The sequence below is a fragment of the Falco rusticolus genome, chromosome W, assembly GCF_015220075.1.
Source record: "Falco rusticolus isolate bFalRus1 chromosome W, bFalRus1.pri, whole genome shotgun sequence".
NCBI classification, from domain to species: domain Eukaryota; kingdom Metazoa; phylum Chordata; class Aves; order Falconiformes; family Falconidae; genus Falco; species Falco rusticolus.
The window spans coordinates 20318988-20341482 of record NC_051209.1 but is presented as its reverse complement, the minus strand read 5'-3'; the positions used below and the strand labels follow the sequence as shown (position 1 = coordinate 20341482).

Sequence of the window (22495 nt, the reverse complement as noted above, 5' to 3'; positions counted from 1 at the left end):
ATAGCCCACCCTTCCTCATTATATGATCCCTCTAGGTCAGAAATCAGTTTGCGATCTTCTTTTGTATAGTCTGGTTTACCTTCTAGAGATATTTGTCCGTCGGGTATTAGCGCACCCTCCACCTTGATTGCTTTTCTGGCTGCCTGTTTTGCTTCCCTGTCCGCCAGTTCGTTTCCTCTTTCCAATTCTGTGCTCACTTTCTGGTGTGCCTTAATGTGCATAATTGCCACCCTTTCAGGAAGCTGGACCGCATTTAGGAGTTTCAAAATTTCTTCCGCATGTTTGATGATTTTTCCTTGGGAGTTTAACAGTCCCCTTTCTTTCCATATTGCTCCATGAGCATGTACCACTCCAAAGGCATATTTAGAATCAGTCCAAATATTTATAGGTTTTCCCCAAGCTTTCTCCAGAGCTCGAGTAAGGGCTATGATTTCAGCCTTTTGTGCCGAAGTGTCAGCTGGTAGCGGTCCCGATTCTATCACTTCTTCAGACGTTGTAACAGCATATCCGGAATGTCGCTTTCCATTCAGCATATAGCTGCTCCCATCCGTGAACCAATGTTCAGCTCCATTAATAGGAACATCCTTGAGATCTGTCCGACTAGAAAAAGTGGCTTCGATTGTTTCTAGACAGTCATGATCAACTGATTCTCCAACATTCCCATTGAGAAATGAGGCCGGATTGACGATGTTTGTAGTCACGATCTCAACATCATCTTGTTCTACCATCATGGCCTGGTATTTTAGGAATCTCTGTGGGGAGAGCCAATGCCCCCCTTTTGTTTCAAGGACTGCAGACACTGTGTGAGATACTAAGACAGTCATTTTCTGGCCCAGGGTAAACTTCCGGGCCTCCTGGATGTTTAGGATGACAGCTGCTACTGCTCTCAGGCAACCAGGCCATCCTTTTGCAGTGGCATCCAGCTGTTTAGAGAAGTATGCCACTGCCTGTCTGTATGGTCCCAAATCTTGTGCCAATATTCCTAATGCCATTCCCTGTATCTCATGGGAAAATAGGAAAAATGGCTTACTCACATCAGGAAGTCCTAGTGCTGGTGCCGACATCAAGGCTTTCTTCAGTTCATGGAAAGCTCTGTCTGATTCAGCATCCCACTGTAGATCCTTCTGATTAGCTGCTATCAGGGAATATAATGGTTTAACAAGCAAGCCATAATCACATATCCAAAGCTGGCACCATCCTGTCATTCCCAGGAATGTCTGCAGTTCCTTTACAGTTCGTGGTCGGGGGGTTTGGTATATGGCTTCTTTTCAGGCCTTCCCTAGGACCCGTTGTCCGGCACTGATCTCATACCCTAGGTATGTGACCTGTTGTAACACCACCTGTGCCTTCTTCTTAGAAACCTGATATCCTTGTAGTCCCAGAAAGTTCATCAGACTCACAGTCCAAATAATACAAGATTCTTCGGTTCTGGTTGCAATAAGAAGATCGTCTACATATTGTAACACTTTCCCTTCTCCTGACGGTGGTTCCCATAACTCCAAATCCTTTGCTAATTGGTTTCCAAAAATTGTGGGGCTATTTTTAAACCCCTGCGGCAACACCGTCCATGTGAGCTGGGTCTTTCAACCGCTTTTGGGATTTTCCCATTCAAAAGCAAAAATTCTTTGGCTGGCTTCATGGAGAGGGAGGCAAAAGAAGGCATCTTTTAAATCTAAAACTGTGAACCAAGCTAGGTCAGGTGTCAGGGTGGTTAGTAAGGTATAGGGGTTAGCTACTACAGGATACAGATCCTCTGTTATTTTGTTAATGGCCCTTAAGTCTTGAACTATCCTATAGGACCCATCAGGTTTTTTCACTGGGAGGATAGGTGTGTTAAATTCTGACTCACATTCTTTTAGTAGTTTCAGTTCTATGAATCGCTCTATGTTTGGACAAATTCCTTCCCTATCTTCCCTTTTCAGTGAGTGTTGTTTAATTCTTACCGCACTCTGCCCTTCCTTTAGTTTTACTATTACGGGTGATGCATTCTTGGCACGTCCCGGTATGTCAATTGCCCATGCTCCGGGATATACCTGATCAATAATTCTGGTATCAATTTCCCTTTTTATAGGAGTACTGGCCAAAGATAGGCTCATAACCTGTATGTATTGATGATCATTTACCTCCGGAGTAACTTCCCCTTTTTAAAATTTGATTGTTGCCTCTAATTGTTCTAATAAGTCCCTACCAAGAAGGGCCTTTGGGGAATTTGGCATAAATAGGAATTTATGTATCCCTGTCTGTTTTCCCAACTTATATTTTAAAGATTTACAAAAATAAGCCTTTTCAGTTTGGCCAGTTGCACCTTTTACTGAAACATAATCATTTCCCAAAGGCATTAAAGCTTGGTTCAAAACCGAATAGGTAGCTCCCGTGTCTATTAAAAATTCCACCGCCTCCTGTTCTTCTCCTAATTTTATTTTTACTAATGGCTCGGCTAGTCAATTTTCTTCTTCTATGTGAGCTATTGTTTTCCCTTGATCATTGCGCCATTTAGTGTTTTCTTGGTGTCGGTGTTCAGGGCATTCGTTTTTCCAGTGTCCTGTCCTTTTGCATATTGCACACTGATTCCTACCCAGGGGTGTCAGCCCACGCATTGATTTAACTTTAGATTTCCGATTCTCATTCTCTCTTACTACTGCTAATATTTTCTTTTGGTCCTACTTGTAACCTTCTTCTCGATTACTAAATATTCACCATGCTTCCTCTACTAATTTTTCCAAGTCTCTATTTTCAGGAGGTCTCAATTTTTGCAACTTGCGCCTAATATCCCCCTGTGATTGTCCCAAAAAGAGGGATATTACTTGCTGTGCGCCTACCTCTGAATTTGAGTCCAGAGATGTGTGCCAGCGCATCACATCTCTTATTCTGTCTAAGAATTCTGAAGGTGTTTCAGAGGGACCCTGTCTAACCTCGTATAACGCTGCCCAATTTATTGTTCTAGGAATCGCTTTCTCCATTCCTCTGAATATCCATTCCTGGTATGCCTGTAATCTTTTCATTTCAGCGGTGCGGTTTGGGTCCCATTCCGGGTCCAACAAAGGAAACCATTCTCTATAATTATCTCCCTTTATATTATAGTGTTCCTTTGCGAGATCCCCCGCTGTTTTTATGACTAGTTGCTTTTCAGTTTCAGTCAAACAATCTAATAATAATTGTATATCACTCCAGTCAGGATTGTGCTGTTTTATTAGAAATTTAAAATTTTGTGCCGTCTTTATCGGATCTTTACGGTATTCTCGGGCAACCTCTTTCCATTCTCTCAGATCAGCGCCCGTGAACGGAATTTTTATTTTCATTGTTCCTCCGTCCAGATTTACGGCTTCTCGGAGGGATGCCTGTAAGATAGACTTCTGTCTGGTGCGTGAAGACACCGGACTATTTGGAGCCGTAATGGCGGGTTTTGTGTTTCCTTGTGTGGGAGCGGGTGTTTGGCTTTCTTTAGAAATAACTTGTGGGATTTCTTCTTCTTGTTTGCCTGGGGGTGGACTGGGAGCCCCGGCCGAACCTTGTCTCTCCACTCTATAAGGTGGATTGAATAAATCATTTAATTCGGGCTCTTGTTCTCCGTTTAATTTGATACACCTTTGTCCAATACTACATGCTGAGCAACATCTTTTCAACCTTCCTTTACGCTCCCTCCTATCCCCTCTTTCTTGTGCTAGTACCATAGGATCCTGAGGGGGTACTAATCCACAGTCCTTTTGCCACTCAGGTTTGTCCTGGAGGACGAAGAACATGTCTGCATACGATACTTCGTCCCATTTTCCCTCTCTTCTCAGAAACAACATTAATTGCAGGAGAGTGTTATAATCTAACGTTCCTCCCTCCTGAGGCCATTTTGCATCACTCTCCAATTTATACAAAGGCCACCACTGATTACAATATTTAACCAATTTCCTTCTATTTTCGGTACCACCCTGTCCTACAATATCCCTCCAATGTTTTAATATACAGCCCAAGGGTGATTTTTCACTTCTTCCATTTCCCATTTCGCAATTTTAATTACTTTGTTTTTCTCCGGCCGCCTTAGCCACCCAAGGTCGGAAACACGGATAGAGCTCCTTACTCGTTTTGCACTCAAACGCGTGTCTCAAGCACTCTTGCACTCACACTCAGTCAAAATAATTAAGCTATACACGGAAAATCAAAATGTGCATCTCAATCACACCATTCACACTCTCTGGGCAGCCCTCAGTCACACAAGCAGTATGTTATACGGTACCGTGCACTTATGTACAACTTTTAGGAACACTGACAGTTCACAAAGTATGCATTTCAATGAACAATTGCCAAAAAACAAACAACAAACAAAAAGCCAAATTTTTCCTGGTCTTAAGCAGAGTGTTAAGTTTTCCACTATTTGCCTAGAATTACCAGAATATTATTATTTTTCAACATACATTTCATAACTCCAAGTTTTGAACATGTAACAAGACAACACATAGAACAAACAAGAAACAGAGCGCTATTTCAGTTGTTACGTCCTAGGAATTCCCCAATTCTTAAGACAACCTAAAGGAAGTTTTTAGCTTCCCCCTTTTTTCTTTTTCTTTTTTTTTTTTTTTTTTTTTCCCCCGACGCAAAAGTTTCCCTTTTACTTTTGCTATGAGGTCCCTCTTGTTACTATGAAATTCCGCCTTATTCCGTCCCGCCCCCCGCTTTCTGTCACGAGGCCTCCGGGCTTTTAGGAATGGCAGTAACCTCGGGTTTGCTCGATCTGCCCTCAAGATCGCTAGCGGCCACCCCTTGGTCAGCAAACCCCCTCCCAAGGTACCTTTCCTCCTGGGGACTACGCTGCGCGCCGGACGTCTCCGTGCGTCTCACCAGCCGCCCCGTTTCTAAACATACCGTTTTATCCGTGGATCCAGGGGTTTCTCTTCTGCTCCCGGGTGAACAGCTGAGAAGAGGAGGCTCCTCCGAGGAAATCTCCCGGGGCGCGCCTAGGAGCGTCTGCTCCGCAGCTGGTCCCTCAGCCGAGCAGAAATCCTCCTGCCTGGCTCGCCAAACTGACGTGCGGAATTAAACTCTATACTCAAAAGTTATAAAGTAGGTATGTTTATTGCGCGCAGATGCACGGGGGATCGCTCCTCCACAAGCGTGCATGCCCGAAGTGACGAACCATCTCACATTTATACAATAAAACAAATGAATATTCAATTAACGCCTATACATATTCGTTACCTAAACCCGCTTACTCTCGCTTACTCTCGCTTCGTATGTTAATTAGCTTATCAGTCCTTTGCCTGGAATGTGGTGGTCTTGCAGGTTTGTAGGTGATTCATGTTCTTGTGACCATCTGATCTTCTCCAGCAAGAAGACTTAGCACTCCCTCCCTCTAGATATCATTGGAATATCTCTCATCCTTTTCTCATTCTTTTTTAAATAGCCCCTTTGTTAGAGGAAGAAGGGTAGGTGTCTCCTCAAAGCTGTGTGCCTATGTGACCAGACACCGCACCCATGACCAGTCACCATACCCACATTCCTTGAGCAGACATATCGCAATCGATGTCCATTGTCCCCATTTCACACTATTTCTCCATATCAGTTTGTTCTAAAGGGTAATAGTTCACAGAAATGCTGTTTCTATCTATTTCATGATATTTTCACAGTTGAATTTCTAAGTGCTATCCTGAGTACTATTTAATTCAAAGTCATATTCATATAGTATGCCCAATTAGCAATCTTAATGTAGGCACTAATATAACTTATTAAGTTTCAAAATTATGGTAGATGGATGATTGTATTGGGTCTGGCTGCGATGGAGCTAATTTTCCCCATAGCAGCCCTCATAGTGCTGTGCTTTGTATTGGTAGCTAGAAAGGTGGTGATAACACACCAATGTTTTGGCTACTGCTGAGCAGTGCTCCCACAGCATCAAGGCTGTCTCTCCAACATTCTCCCCCTCACCCCCAAAGGCCAGTAGGCTGGGGGTGGGCAAGATCTTGAGAGGAGACATAGCCAGGACAGCTGACCCAAAGTGACCAAAGGGATATTCTATACCATATGATATTGAGTGGTTGATGGAATTGAATGTGGTATTGGTGGTTTGACTTTGAGACAGTTGGAGCGAATGTGTTGTTAAGGGTTAATTCAGGTTACAAGCACTTTGTAAGTCCTGCTAAGTGCTTCCTTAAGCACCAAGAAATCCTTTTGTTTAGAAAGGAACTTCACAAAGGAAACACCCCCACAAGATAGATGAGCTGATAGGAAGCTTACCACAAGCAATGAGCTCAGCAAAACTAGGGGAAAGCTAATTCCGGCAGGGGGAGATCTCGTCAACTGACTCATTGACCACCGACTCAAAAATTCCCCCAGACCCAAGAGCAGTTGAGACTGAGCATGCAGACTAATCAACGAGAAGTGAGAGAATTATTTGACAAATGGGAAACTGAGTACTAAGTAATGAAGTAGTTGGTTGACTTGTAACCAGTGAAGACTGATGTCTTTGTATGCTAAACTGTATAAATAGTGCAAAGTTTAGACAATTGGGGAGCTAGGCATTTGTGGGTCACCACTTAGCTCCCTACTTTGCACAAACTAGAATTAGGAAATAAGGAATACCTCGACTTTGTGTGTGAACTGGTGCTGCACACCAGGTAATGAACCCTCTTACGGGAAAACAATACAACACGATGTCTGTTTTGCAATAAAATGTAAGGGGGGGGGCAGTCTTTTTTAGAATATTTGTCTTCTGAAGCAACTGCTACTTGTGCTGAGGCCTTACTTGCCAGGAAATGGCTGGACATTGCCTGCTGATGAGAAGTACAGAATATTTTTTTTTTGTTTTTCTTTGCTTTTCTTTATTGAAATGTCTTTATCTTGACCCCTGAGGCTTTTTTTCATCTTATTTTCTCCCCCTCTGCCCTGTCTTGCTAAGGAGGGAGAGTGATAGAGCAGCTTGGTGGGCAGCCAAGGTCAACCCAGCACAGTTCTTTTTGTCACCCAATTCGAGGGTGAGGAATTTCAGATAAGGATAGTAATTGGGAGAGGTAACTGGCAAAACACGGACCAAACATTGCTAGTGAGAGGAATAATTCTGGGGAATTTCAGTTGTAATTATTGTGAAGGGACAAGGGGTAGAGAGATTTTGATTTTGGCATGGGGAGTTTTTTGTTGATGTAAGCAAAGTTTGTGAAGATTGTAGACTGGGCCACATGCATATTTTAAATATAATCCTTAAACACATGATTTTTAGGGACAAAGGGTGGAATGCATTAGTTTTATGTCGCAGCACTCTCCAAACTATCAAGCTGCAACAAAGTCTTTTACCATCTCATACCAGCATACTCTTCATGCCAGTCCCTCTACTGCCTTCTCCTCATCTTGCCTCATCTAAAGCACACATTCCCTCTCTGCTTCTTTCTCGGCTGCCCTCTCTTCATTGGCTCTCAACCACTTAACAGAACCAGCCACACCTGCACCTTATCTACATTGGCCAACCTGCTGCCCCTGAAGCCAACCCACAGCTGTATATTATCAATGTTAATTAACCCAGCTTCATTCCTCTACACCAGAGCAGAGATTTCTCTGTAGCTCGTGGTGAAGAACATGGTGATGTTAGGTGGGGAAGGAAAAACCCATCTACACGAAGTAGATAAGCAGGTACTCATTTATTGAAGCACTGGGTGCTCAGTGGTATCTCCACAAATCAAGCGCACCTATGCAGAATTCACTGTTACATTTATGCACAAAAATTACAAGGTCATACACTCCCAGTTACAATTATTGGTTAGTAATTTACATATAATATTTGCTGTGTCATCCTCTTCTGTTACTATGCTTGCGCAGAGGAAGGGTCTTCACCTGGGCAAGGGTCTTCTTGACCTGTGGATGTGTTCTTTAGTATTATAGTGAAGGTAGTTAACTTCAGGACACCTTAAAAGTAAGTTTTGTTGCCAAGTGGGACAGCTGGATATTGGCCTTGCCAAGCTGTCCCATAACTCATCCTATACACAACAGAACCCAGGTGCTCTGGTTATGGTCTATAGAATAAGAACTTCAAGTAACACAGACTCAAATGACAAGTAGCACAACAACCTATACATCATTAGTTAATAAGTGTTAACATAATGCTAATGTAGAGGCTGGCTTCTTAAAATCAAGATGTTCCTATAGTTAACTGTTTCACAAATAAACACAAAATATAGAAAGATTCAGTAAAACTTTAAGACAATCTGCAACAGTGAGGCAGACTGTCCCCCTGTAGCCCATGGAGGTCCATGGTAGAGCAGATATCAACCTGCAGCCTGTGGAGGACCCCATGCTGAAGCAGGTGGATGCCCAAAGGAGGCTGTGACCCTGTGGAGAGAGGAGCCCATGCTGGAGCAGGCTCATGGCAGGACCTGTGACCCCCGTGGGAGGGACACGCTGGAGAAGTCTGTTCCTGAAGGACTGCACCATGTGGAAAGGACGCAAACTTCTCCAGCAGTTACAAGAACTGCACCCTGTGGGAAGGACCCATATTTGTGAAGCTTGTGAAGGACTGTCTCCTGTGGGAGGGGTTCCATGCTGAAACAGGAAGAGCATGAGGAGGAAGGAGCAGCAGAGACAACGTGTGATGAACTGACCGCAACCCCCATTTGTTCAATGAAGTTGAATGAAACTCATCCTCAAATTCTCTTCCCCAAATACTTTCACCTCCCATTCCTGTACTGGTTGGATCACCAGTCTGAATCATGAAACCCTGCATAGAAATTAAATGTTATTACAGCATCACATAAAATAAATACACAAAAATGTTTTATGCCAAGTGACCTTTTTTTCAAACTTACATCATACCTTTCAACAAAATATGTTAAAATGCTGTGGATAAGTTAAGGTGTTGCGACCAGAAAGGAGTCGTTTAGGACGACCTCCCTCCCCTTGGGACCAACGTCCAAGTTCGTGATACCCTTGGACTGAATTAAGGTGAAACAACGCCAGCCAACCAGTTTTATGATTTATTAATACAAAATACAAGACATAGATATGATAGCTCAACGGCAATTACTTTAACTGGATAAGCAAGTCCCATGCCACACATTGTTGCTTAGATCTGGTCACTATTCAATAAAAAGAGAGAGAGGAGAGGAAGAGAGAGAGAGAAGAGAGATATCACCACCCATGGATCTGTGGATCCAGCAGCATCCAATTGGTCCTCTTCACCCTGGCTGTCTTGGTGGTGGGGGTCCCACCTGAGCTTTCACTGACGGAAGCTCAACGTGTGAGCAGTGGTCGCAGGGGGTCCTCATCAGTGGTCGTGAGGGGTTTAGGCAACCCCTGCTGTGCACATGAGTAGTTGCCACTTATATAGAACCGATACACATGCATATTCGTAAAGCAGAAATATAATTGGTTAGTAGTCTCTAAACGCGCGCGGTTCTCACACCCCTAATTATCATGACTAAAATAAGCATTCTATCCATGTAGCTAATTGTGTTGCTATGCTTCAGCCTTGTAGTTTGTTACTCCCTATATTCCCATACCGCTCCCTATCTTTCTTGGCCCTGCACCTGCTTTCCCAGCAGCTGTATCTTGTTAGAGCCACGGCCTGTTGGCACAACATAATTACTTGGTCTCAGGATTCAAGAATAGCTCAAGGCTACCTTTCTTGTTAACTTCAGCACAGCAACTTCAGTACAATTCTGATTACAGGCCTATTCTAATACCAGGCCTGGATTGTGCAGATCTTCAGAGATTCTAAAGCCATGCTTCTGCAGCCATTCTTCTGCAGTTGCCTTATGTTACCACAGCAGTTTCTTCCAGGAAGTGCTAGCTAGATCTCACCTTTGTGAGACCTAAAGCCATTCCATCCTGTACCACCTTGTGGTTACCAAGTTAGGCAACAGCAGCTCACTTTGCTGCAACAGCTCGTTTCAGTTCCTCTCCAATCTGAGCAGAACTGCTTTTTGCACCAGTTCCACTTGAATTTGTGCGCCAAGCAATGTTTAAGGCAATTTTCAATATATCTGTTCTTTACATAAGGGACAAAGCATTTGAGGCTTCCTTAAGTGAAAATCAAGTACTTGTAAAAAGAGATTACTCACTGTTCCTGCTAGTGAAGGACAGAAACCTGACTATCTGTACCTTCTGCAAACACTTAGGCTGTATCAACTTGATTCTGGTAGAACAGAAATAAGAAGCCTCACATGAAATGCCATTCTGACATGAAATGAAGTCCTAATTCAATTAGGATTGCCAAATTAATCTTTCTCTTAATTTTCAGATCTCTTCCACCTTAATAGTTGTCCTGCAACCGACAACAACTTCATTAAGTGATAAAGTTCTTTAGAACCTCAGAGCTGTTCAGACTTTACAGGGAACTCAGAAGCCATTCCAGAAATCCTTTGTGCAAAAGGTAAATGTAAAGGGTTAAGAGAGGACTGACCAAAAAGGTACATTATTTAAACCAACAAAGAAATTAACTTTTTTTACAAGTTACCTTGATGATATAATGAAATGTGTGTCCATTGTAATAATAATTTCTGCTGTGCACACACAAGTTTTCCACTGTTTTGGGGCACCTAAAATCATGTAACAGAAAATTCAGGCTACAATAAATATTTAGTTGTATTGTATCAAGACCATAAAGATTTTAGTTGAGACTCAGATCCTGTTGTACTGAGAAATTTTTCAGCACACTGTAAAAAGGGCTTTCATCAAATAAGGAAAAAACCAAACCCCCATCTCCTCAAACTGAGCTGGAAGTAATATCTTGAGAGGAGTACTAAGTTGCATGATTACACAGGAAGGGAGCAACAAGGTTAGGGAGCAACAGGGTCAGGATCCAAATCTATTTCCTCAAAGCCTAGCTCAAGGCACCAGTGATTAAATGTTCCTTCTCCAGCTTTTTAATTACATATTGTATATTTACAAAACCAATTAAGGAATCTATGCTCCATAACCAGAAAGGTGTTCATTCTTTTACCTCTATAATTCTATTAAGCTATATATGTAAGATATCCAGTGCTGCATACAAGAAGTAAAATACTAAAAATACAATATTTTAAATTATAGAACAATTTTGCAGTCAGCAGAGTCAATTATCCTCTTCTGAAACTACTGACAAACATTGTTTGGAATCAGGGTGAAGAGGTAGAATATTACCATTGATAGAATGAAAAGGGAAAAACACCCAACCAAACCAAACAACCCATTTATGTTTGTGACTTGATTCTATTTTTTTTTATTTTATTTTACTTCTGAGAGATTTGCTACCAGAGTGAAAATTCTTTGTGATTTCTTTTCCACTGGTTTTAGAAAATGGATTAGTAGCCAGAGTAGATCTACATAGACAGGTTTATGCAGTCACACACATTTTCCCAGAAAACTAGAAAATAGCCAGAGTCCATAGCTACAGTTACTTTAGCTGTGGCAAGGAACATTAGCTTGGGTTTAGTGATATTCTAAAGTATCTCATGAAATAGAGCACCAATGGCATAACTAATGGAACAGACAAGATTATAATCCCAGTTCCTGCTGAGCAGTATAAAAGTAGTCATTCACAACTTTACTCCATAAGCATATGGCCAAAGTTTTAAAGGGCATACAAAGCCACATCCTCTATGCTCTAATTTTTCATCACATTCATTTTAGAGATTTTCATTTCAAAGCTCAGCTGGGAGGAAATACTAGAACAAGAAAGGACAAACCTAACAATAACCAAGACTATTAATATTGTATTTAATTTAAAATTGCATACAAAACATTGCAGTGCAGCACCTAGCAATACCTAGCAATACCATGCATGCAAATATACTGGCACGCTGGCATGAGAATTAAAAAAAAAAGTATATATATATGTCAGAAATAATGTAGCTTGGCCTGTCACTCACTGGTAAGGGCTGTACCATTACTGCAACCTACATATTACCGTTATGAATTCCAGGAACTAGGGCTTGATGCAAAGAGACATTGGTGAAGAGAGCAATGAAAGACTAGCAGCCCTACAGGGTAGAATTGAGGTTGTGTTGCTTTGCCTGTGTTTCTGAGAAAACATGAACTTGTTTTTGAAGAAACATGGACTGCACTTAAATGGTTCAAGTTTCAATGTATAGCAATAATATATAAATCTACTGTCTCACAACAAAATCTTTGCATTTAGTAACATCACAAAGGAGAGATACTGATACAAGAACTTTACCAATAGTCATGCATAAAACTTTTCAATTATATACCTGTTTTTGGATATACACAGTACTAAATGTTATACACTGGTATAAATTTTACATTGGTCTTGAAGGGGCTGCAATAACATAAAATGTAGCATGATGGCCACATTTGGAAGTTGCAAGCTCTACTACTCCTCTGGCTTACACAGATCTACTCCCAAATCTACTACTGCTGCGGCCAACATCATTCTCTTTCAAGATGGAATCCAACAGCATTGCTTTACAATAATATGTAGCTTACACAGAAGAGCATCATGACCTATCCACATTTACAATTTAGAGAAAGATCAAAAGTTAAGAAAAGAATAAGCCCCCTGAAGCAATAATTTTAGAAAAAAACCCAAAATAATTAAAAAAACCAAAACTGTGTCCCTACTGTTACTTAGACCTATTTTTACTCTATTTGTGTTTGTCAATAGTTACATTCCTAGCTTGATACATTAAGAAACTGTCAGGAAACAAGGACATTAGAAAAAGGGGAAGAACTATTCCTTGCTTGGAACGTAAATCTTGGATACTGCCACCAAAAAAAACATAGGAGGAAAGAAAAACAGAATAACAGAAAAGCTACCAGGTACATACTCAACAGGAAAAAGTTTGATATTAATATCTCCCATGCTTCTGTGGATGATGGCACCGTCTGAAACTCTTTTGGGCCCTTCTGCCTGAGTAGCTGCCATGACCTCTTCTTTAGAAGGTTTCTCATTAAATACATCTCTGTCAGAATCTGCACTCTTCACTAAATGTGAACCAGAAGATACAAACTGAAGAACAAAAGAAGGTAATTGGTTTTCTTTTTTCCTTGTATTACATACTGCTCCATGCCTGAGACATCAGTGTGATTATTCAACCTGCTAAACACCCACTAGATTTGAAATGTGGGCAGAGAATTCATAGATAGTATCCTTGGATTTCAGTGTTGTGTGTTATCAGCATTTCCAGTCACAAATTGCAATGCAATTGCATGTGAATCCAATTAACTTTTTATAATCTCTGTTATCTTCTAAACTTTTTCCCCTTTTCAACAGAAAGCCCACAGTAATTCAGCATATTTTCTTTAAAAAGGAGTGGAGAATGTCAGTGCATTCAATTCAGAAAAAATGGGCAGGTTTCATCACAAAACTTTTGATTTCACTGCAAAGTCAAACTAAATCCTCTTATTCCAATATTGCATTAATAAAAAACTATAGAAAAAAAAGCAAATTTAACTAAAAACAGGAGAAATCTCAGAAATTAAATTTTTATAGTACTACTTAAAGGAGGAAGCCATACAATAAATATCAGAGTACACAAGCATCCACATAAGTGAGTACACTTATGTATCAAGACAATCACTAATTTTCTGCATGCGTTCATTTGCCATATAGTCATGTTTTCTCTAACAGTGAGTAATGTTTCTAGAGTTTGTCTAACTTTTCTTCCTTACTTGTCAAATTGTTCAAAATGGTATATTCCATTATATACTAACCGCACAAAGGTTTAGAAAGTGTACTATCTTGCTCCAACTGAAAACACATTCAAATTCAAGCACAAGTAACAACAGACAGACTGACCTCTAACCTCCATGGTGATTACATCCCATATCAACTAATAGCTACTCCAGAATTACTTGTCTCTTTGGCTTATTCATTGCATCTCATCTAAAATCTAAATTGTGAGTAGGAAGAAGACTCCTGTCTATTGCTTACCCATAATGCACTTAGTTCTACTGAGTCCTGATGCTACTCCAAATTTAATTATTTTTATTATATATTTTATACATACAGTTAATTATTGTTTCTTTAACAGTATAAGATCTGCTTAGGGTTTGGGTTTTTTTGTTGGTTGTTTTTTTTCTTCTTTAAGATTCTTAATCTAGAACAAAAGCCTATATCCTTCTCAGAGAACTATAATTTAGCCAAAAATATACCAAGTTTTTTTAACTGCTTGAGCAACAGTGAAAAAAATAAAGACTACAAAGCTATTCCTAGTCAATTTATGCTTGTTCAAGCTAAACATTCTAGAAAATACTTGCAATTTAAAGGGATGCCTCTGGAAAAGTTGCATTTGCAAACAAGACAAAAAGCTGGAAATGCCCAAGGAGGAAATTAAAAAATAATACAGAAAAAACATCAATACAAAAATGGAGTTACTTAAAGAGAAACCACATACAACATGTAAAATCTATTTTTTTAAAAAGCCATGCAAATTACTGTCATCTGCCTGGATATTTTGGAGAACAGGGCTTTCAGATGCCTTCATCTCTATAGTGATTACAGCACAATGTTTCTTTGCTACTTCTTGGAACAAAGCTAGTTGCATCACTCTGATGTTCTCTTGTTTTCCCAAGATATGAATATATCTGAATTACAAGATGTAAAAAGTTGGAACTACTGTTAGCTGCTCAGTCAGAGAATGTCTCCTTTCTGACTGCAAGAGACTCAAAGCAAAATTCCAAAAGCCTCTCAAAATAATTTTTACTAATTGGTTTTATAATGCTTCTCTATTCAGACTTGCTACATAATTTACTAGTCAGCCTCCTACCCAATAAAATCCCAACCATGTGATCCACATTTACTTTGTTATTACATCCAGTTAGCCAGAGATGAATCAATGACACATTTTTAATACAAATATGCTTGCCATATTTTCTCCTCATTTTACTAAGCTTTAAACTGCAATGACTCATTAATAAGCATGGGAACATCTTATCTACAGTCTAATTTAAGGCTTCTAAATAACAACAAAAAATATTAGAGACACCCACAGTCATATCAAGTTTTAAATATACTGTAAATTTAACTGAATATAGACTTTGAAACAAATATATTTATCCCCATATATCTCACTGGAACTTATCTGTTAGTCTCTACATTTATGACCTTAATGCCCAACACTGTCCCATAGAGAATGAAGCGTCCAGTTTCATCAAAAATTATATTAATTAATCTTACTGTGTCCACTTTCTCCAGCTCATGCTCAGCTGCCATGCATCAGCCAGACTCCATGTCTGGTAGTTGCTGCCTCATCTAAAGAAAAAAACCAGTCACTATTATATAAACATATTTCAAACTTTTGACCCAGCAAAACATCAATTCACATGCTTAGAAAATACAGAAATCAAGTGAGACTACTCCACTCAAACTCATCTGAAGAATTAAAATAAATACAAATAATAGTTTATTTTAATGACCTAATAGGCATGTTGCAGTAGTAGGCTCAAGCAAAGAAAGAAAAGTGTGTAACTGTCTAAAAGTTCTTAGAAGATTACAAATTTAATTCTTTTCATTATTATGTTATTGGAAATGGGCGTTTTCCCTAATTGCTTTCTAGTTAAAAAGAATCTAGCAGTACGAACACACAGATGAAAATCAACAACTTGGTTTTAACTGCATAACTAACATAAATTAGTAAGAATTAATTTTGGGGCAAAGCAATACAAGCAGCAAAGAAGAAAACATGTAAAACCTTTTCTGCAAGAAAAATATAGCAATAAAGCTCAGCTTTAGAAACAGATGATAATGTAGATGAATATGCTAGTGAATAAATTCAAATAAGTAGAGAAAAAGAGAAGCAAGACCAAAGTCACACTCAGAGATTTATCAAAGACTTTAATGACCTTCCCCATAAAAAAAAAAAATTAAAAAAAAAATAAAAAAAGGAAAATTTATACTGGATGGGTAAGCCTTGCATTTAGCAAATTCATATAGATCAATATCTGATTTATACTCCCACTTCACATTCTTGGGAAATTTATATTCATGAGAAGTACCAGTCCAGTACTCAATCATTCCAGATTTAGCAGAAGACACTACTACTTTGTAGGCAGGGCTTAATTGTATCTGAAAAAGAGAGAATATATGGAGTTTATAAAAAACATGAAGAGGCTGGTTATTTCCTCATTCATCATATACAAATATTTTTCCTGTGTTCTTCTCAAATGTTGCAACAGAAGATATGGCATCTCCAGGGCAATATACCCATTCACATTGGCCAGGGTAGTAGCTGCAACAAAGAGTGAAAAGAAGAAGAAAAAAAAAGAAATAAGAACAGGTTTTACTTAGATAAGAATAGTTACATTATAAACCTGAAATCAAATATCAGAAGCAAATTTTTAACTTTGTGTACTAGTCTTGCTATTATCTGTCTTGGCTAAAATTCAACAGTGTTATAACCAAGCTTTTCCAAGCAACACAAATCAGTAGATGTACAACAATTTTTGTTGCTCCCATATTGTTTCATAAAGAGGCTGTGACAGAAAGCAGAGGCAAGAAAAAGTGGATATAAAAAAAGAATAAGGATGGAAATCCAGCTAAATAGCACCAATGGCATTAAAGATTACTACTCAACTTCTGTGACTCAATAGCATTTCTCTTCTACCCGTTAAATAGTTAATGGTTCAGTGAAGATGAAGACAACCACACCTTTGCCATATACTTACAGAAAAATACAACTAGGTCTTGCAAAAAAAAAAAAATTATTAAAGATGCAAGTAAAATTAAGACAATCACCCCATATTCAATAAGCGTTCTGAATACATTTAAGAAGGAACCCATTTGCTGCTAGCAAAAACATACTCTACAAATAAAACAAGCCAGAGATATGGTCGATAAGAGAAGTTATGTCTGTTTTTAAAAAAGTCTGTAACCAAAGATTCTGAGAACCAGAACTTGAAAACTAAATGACAGACCACAAAGAAACAGTAGTCTCCATAGGAAACTCGCATTTAGTATCCTTTCACAAATCAAACTAACAGATACTGAGAGACTGACAGATGACAGACTAATAATTTGGATTTTCAATGCCTGTCTGGTAAAGATTCTCAAACAGAGAAATATAACCAGAACTTTGTCTCAGGTTCCCTAGAAAGAATATGATCAAATAAATAAATAAGATGTTCCACTGATCTATGCATCATTATCCAAAGTTTCTGTAGAAATAGCCACCCTTCTACAGATCATTGATGGAAGCATAAAGCATAGGGATTTGCAGATAGTCACACTGTATAGATTAATTAAAACTGAAAGAATCTGAAGAATTTGAGACAAAGCTAATCAACCATGCAACATTATTTGCATATACCTATCAAAGCAAGCAACACAAGATAATGTGAGCTGAAAGGATCATACACAACTTACGATTCTACATTAATCATTGCAAGCCCAAGCAAACAGCCATGAAAAAACTCTCAGGCAGGTCAACAGAAACTATCTGTTCAATAAACAGTAATGCAAAAGATAGAACAAAAACCATTAATTTTTATAAGGCTATTCGGGACAATGCTTATATTACAGCTGTATACTTTTCCTCATTAAAGAGTTCACTCCAGGTCAAACCAAATCATCTCTGGAAAAAAAATATGGGGAGAGGATGGTCTAGATTATTAAGGTTGAAAAAACCCACCCACCTATTCAAAGATAAATCAGAGGACATATAGACAATTGTTGTAGGTAGTATTCAGGGCATCCCTGAAGCAAAATGGATTTAAATTCTACCTCAGTTTTTTCCTGAATCCTCAAACAGGGAAAAATGCACCTTCTATTGTAATGTCAAATTAAGTGGGTTTTTTAATATTAGATGAATTTTATTTCATCCTATAATTTTACCAATTTTGTAGTGACAATACAGGGCTGCCAAGTAGAAAAAAACAGCAAAACAAAAGACTAAGGCTAATCAGAATTTTTCCACAGCACACAGCCAAGAGGGAATCAATTCCTATGGGCATTATCTGGAGGATGTCACTAAAACTATAACCAACAAAGCAGCTAACATAAGCATTTTTATAGGCATTCTGAAAAGCGTGGGGGTTTTTGTTTTGTTTTGTTTATACTTTTAATCAGTTTGAAAATTAACCAACAAATAGCCTACTGTGTGGAATAAATGTTTTACAATTTTAAAAGGCTTGTGGAAACATAAGTATTTCTACCAATCTTGGTATAGCATTCATTGATCCTCCTACTCTCCAAACTCACTCTTGTAACAGCGTGGGGCTTGTTTTCCTCTGGTATTGTTATAATTCCAAAAATATCCATTCCTATTTCTCCCAGATTATTTAGCTACAAAATCCTACAATAGCAAGGCTAAGGAAAAAAATGTTCTTTCCAACAGAAGAAAACCGCTATCCTTATGACAACAAATAAGACAATACATACAGGCCAAGTTCTTTGTCTAGTGAAATTATTATTTGGCTATAATTTTTAAATTCAGTGCCAAACAATAGAAGAAATATTATGCCTAACTAAGTATTTTGAGAAACACCGCAACTTTGTGCATAATATTTGACACTGAGGAAAGGCATTGACCTACTCCACTCATATGTATTGTGCATACAGAGTCATAATTTTTTCTATTCAGTCAGGGAATCTCCAGCCACTTGTCATGGTCCACTCAGTGGACTCGTGATGGTTCGTTTACTATGATCTCAAAGCGCAAAAAATCAAGGCAACCACGCCAAGGGGTTATGCTTTGATCAAACAGCGCAACTTTATTGTTTGCCTGTAAAGCGGCATGCGATAGATAGAGTGATAGGAAGCGAAGAAAGGTAAAGTAAGAAGAAAGAAAAAGAAAAAGAGGATTATAGCTACCACCATGGGTCCAAGGCACCCCTATGGTCCCAGGTCCAGGCAGCGTCCCGCTGGTCGTTCCAATCATCGTGATCCTTGGTGGGGAAGATCTCCAAAGTTCGGTTGCTAAGGAGCCATCTTTTATACCAAGCAACACACCTTGCTCCTCCTCTGGCCCATGGATTGTTGCCAGTCTCCACCTTCTCGAGCAAGGTTACCACGCATGTCCAAAGAGGAGTGCCCGAGGTGTGGTTTGCCTTAGAGGCGGGTAGCTTCAGACCAAGAGGTGTGGTTTTGTATTATAATGAAGAAAGTTCACCTGAAGTTTAAGTTTTTCTGGTTCGCTGCTATGACAGTGGTTATGATCCATCTTCTGGACAGCGGTTATGCGGGCTTATTGTAGTTGTTCCTTTCAGTCCCAGGTAACAGGGAACGGCATAGTACTCCTTGTACCATGTAGTTCTCCTTCCCAGGGTCTTTGCGTTTTGGTGTCCATGAGGACCACATTCCATCTCCAGGTCTCTGTTGGCAATGTTGAGACAATATCATTCTCTTTGGACCGACTCTTACACCACTGGATGCATTTTGGACAATGCAACTTACTCAGCTTCATCTGATTAGGGGGGAAAAAAGCCTCAAATAAAACAAGGTATTTACTTACCTCTTATGCAAAATAACCCTCATTTATAATCCTAAACAAACATTTTCAAGAACTAAGTAATTTACCTGTTCCAGCATGTTGATCGTATCAAAGTTGACTACATCAAACAAACACCTTCATTGCTTTGTCATCTCAAACTGAACATAATAATGCCCCCTCTGAACTAACAGCAATACTCTCAATATCACCTATTAAAAAAAGTAAACATACTATTAAGACACAGGAAAGGGACATCCTTCACTTCAATATTCCACAGGGAAAAAACCTACAGAGGTCTAAACCGGTTTCTCTACCTTTTTTGACATACATATATATCTATATATCTAAAGAGAAGAAAGCTATCTCCTCAATCTGTGCAGTTCTGCTGAATCATATTTTGTTCAGACACAGTTTCTCTTATTACTGTAAATATCACACACTGCAATAAGGATTTTAAGAACCCCTTTTAGTCTATTTAAACAATTTTTATATTGCTTATCAATACGCCCTTTCCTCTGCACTTAGTTTTCAAAAAAAATTTAAATACCACCTCTGGACATAATAACTTTCCATTACTGAACTTCTACAATGAAAACTTCCTTGCATATATAAAAATACATCTCTGACAATGAGATACAATGTGTGTGTGGAAAATACAGTACATGCTACATGTGTAATGACATCTCTGTGCATGTAACTGCATTCATACATTGAAGGACATGGTAGCTTTTCAAGATAAACATGGTCAAATTCAAGGACTAAACAGAATAAGAAGAAAAATAATGATTTTTTTTCCCGTAAAGGTGCATCTAGCTTCTGTTGTCCCTTAATTACCCTTGAATAGCTTACTCCCACTTTAGTCAAGAATATGCTAGAATTTGTGCAAACATAATAAAAGGAGTTTCCACCGTGGCTTTGTGCTCAGACCTCTAGATTCTTGGTAGACTAAAGCCACTCAAACTCTGCTTTCACCCATACAGATGCTGCCTGTTATAAATACCTGACCCACTAAAGGCCGGTTTGGAATTCTTTATTGTGAGGCAAAGTCAAAGAGCAAAAACCACGGCGCTGGGCGCGTGAGTCTAGTCAGAGGCTTGTCAAACGAGTTCAAATATGATCTACTTATACCATCAAGGTTGCATCAGCCATATACATATTCATTATTTTCTCATAACTATTTACAATATTCCTTGAAATGATTTAAATAACTCCACCCCTGTTGCGCTTGCGCCTTTTGGTCGTTGGGGTCCACCAGTGGTTGTGCAGGGATGAAGTCAGATGTCTTCCTCACGGTGAATTTTTGACCCAAGGAGGACAGCTTGTTATCTGTCCAGCACAGCACTTAGAGAAAAGCCAATATCTGTTTGTTTGTTTCTTACACTGCCTTTTAAAGCAACTATTACCTTGGCTTTCTGAATATATACAAAGAATTTAATCACAACATTTTTTAAGGTACTTCCAGAAAAGAGAAGATCAACTACATCACATTTTCTTCCAAAAACAAATGTATCCCTGTTGTTAAGAGATTCAAGGTCCTACTCAAGTATCATAACTTAAATTCTAAGTATTGGTATCTACCTATTTCAGTTTTCAACTGGCCCACCTAAACTAATCTGTTTTTCTGGTTTTGTCTGATTTTTACATCCTAACTGCTAATACCTGTGCAATAGCATTTGTTACTGAACTGGCAGGCTTGCATCTGTTGAACAGTGGTAAACTCACATTTGCATTACAATCATACCCACAGAGTTGGGTTGCTGGACATATCAATACCATATGTCAAAATACAGCCTAGAATCTTTTCCTACTCCCCCAGCTTAGGGCAGCGATCTGGAAGACAGTTAATTCCATGGCTATAAGCAGTACCACTTCAGCAATACAAACGCTGCAAAACAGTGCCTCTTAGCCCAAGGGTGTCTTCCTGAGGAAGTATGGTGTCCCTGGCCTATAATTCTGCTCAGTAACCAACTGCATCCAAGAAACACACACGACCATCCCCAGCTCCACAGAAAGCTCAGTCATTTTATGTATGAAACACCACTTCAGGCAACAAATTTCCACCTGAACATGAACATGCCCACCCGTACACCCTCCCTTCCCCTCCACCTCAGGGAGTGGGAAACAGTGCAAGGGTGCTCCAGCTGCCAGGCACCCTTGCCCCGGGACTGCTCCCGTTCCTCGTGGGGCTTGCAACCCCAACGTGAACCCAACGCTCAGGACTCAGCCCAAGGCAGCACCACAGACGCCTCACAGACCCATGACTTAGAGAAGAGGCAGGTGGGTGAAGGCTCCACTCTTCCTGTTACCTCTCCTCTTTTTTGCCTGCAGCACAGCTAGTGAGCATGGAGTGAACGCAGACCAGACGGGGACGTGGGCCAGGCTGAACTGAGTGGAACTGCTATGATAATGGGTGGGACAAGAGCAAGGGCAGTCATGGACCTCTGCTCCTCGGTGCCCTGAGTGTTGCTGCCGGCCCTAGGGGAGCTCCCAGGTTTTGGCGACTGAGTGGAGCAGCTCCTTGCTCATGGAGGGGGGGCTTGTGGCCATTAGGCCTGTGGGGATGCTGGGGCTGGAGTGGGCTGGCCCCTGCGGCTATGTCCGCTTGTTCCTGTGTGGGAAAAGGATAGACTTAGCCCTAGCGTACAAGTCATAATTTCCCTTCCTATGTTGCTGGCTGTAGTTCTGGGGTTTATATTAGGGGGAATGGGAGCTCCCTGTCTAACCTTTTTTTGTGATGTTATTTGTATCTTGATTTTATTACTCTCCTTCCTAAGGTGAACTCCCGGTTTTCAGTCTTTTTTTTCCTATTGGTTTTCCCAGTGTTACCATGTATTATAGTTTGTTTTAGCTTTGCAACTATATTGTTACCATGCATTATTGTTTGTTTCAGTATAATCACTATGGAGAGATTGCTAACCAACCTTAGTTGTGTAATTTCATGCCAAAAGGAAAAGAGTCATCTAAAACTTGTGGTCGCTGAGGAGACTGTTGTATAGGTAACTAGTGAAACAAACATAGACCCTCTATATAAGGGAAGTAAATTGAGGTTCAATGTTTGGTCAGCTGTAACTATAGGGTCGACTATTTGAGACTCCTTTGAAGACTCTAAAATACCCGTAAGGAGCATGTGCAATGTTTAATTAATGTAGTGCTGCCTATTG

The 22495-nt window shown here is 39.7% G+C and overlaps 1 protein-coding gene across 1 annotated transcript; it reads right to left on the bottom strand.

The window, feature by feature from the left end:
• Positions 1–8344: 8344 nt before the first annotated feature.
• LOC119140729 (peptidylprolyl isomerase domain and WD repeat-containing protein 1-like) lies at positions 8345–18919 on the bottom strand. The gene is made up of 5 exons (XM_037372263.1): positions 18854–18919; positions 15872–15973; positions 12735–12916; positions 10424–10505; positions 8345–8686 (listed from the first exon to the last, which is right to left on the bottom strand). The coding sequence occupies exons 1-5, from the start codon at positions 18917–18919 to the stop codon at positions 8432–8434; spliced, it is 687 nt and encodes a 228-aa protein (XP_037228160.1). The 3' UTR covers positions 8345–8431.
• Positions 18920–22495: the final 3576 nt, after the last annotated feature.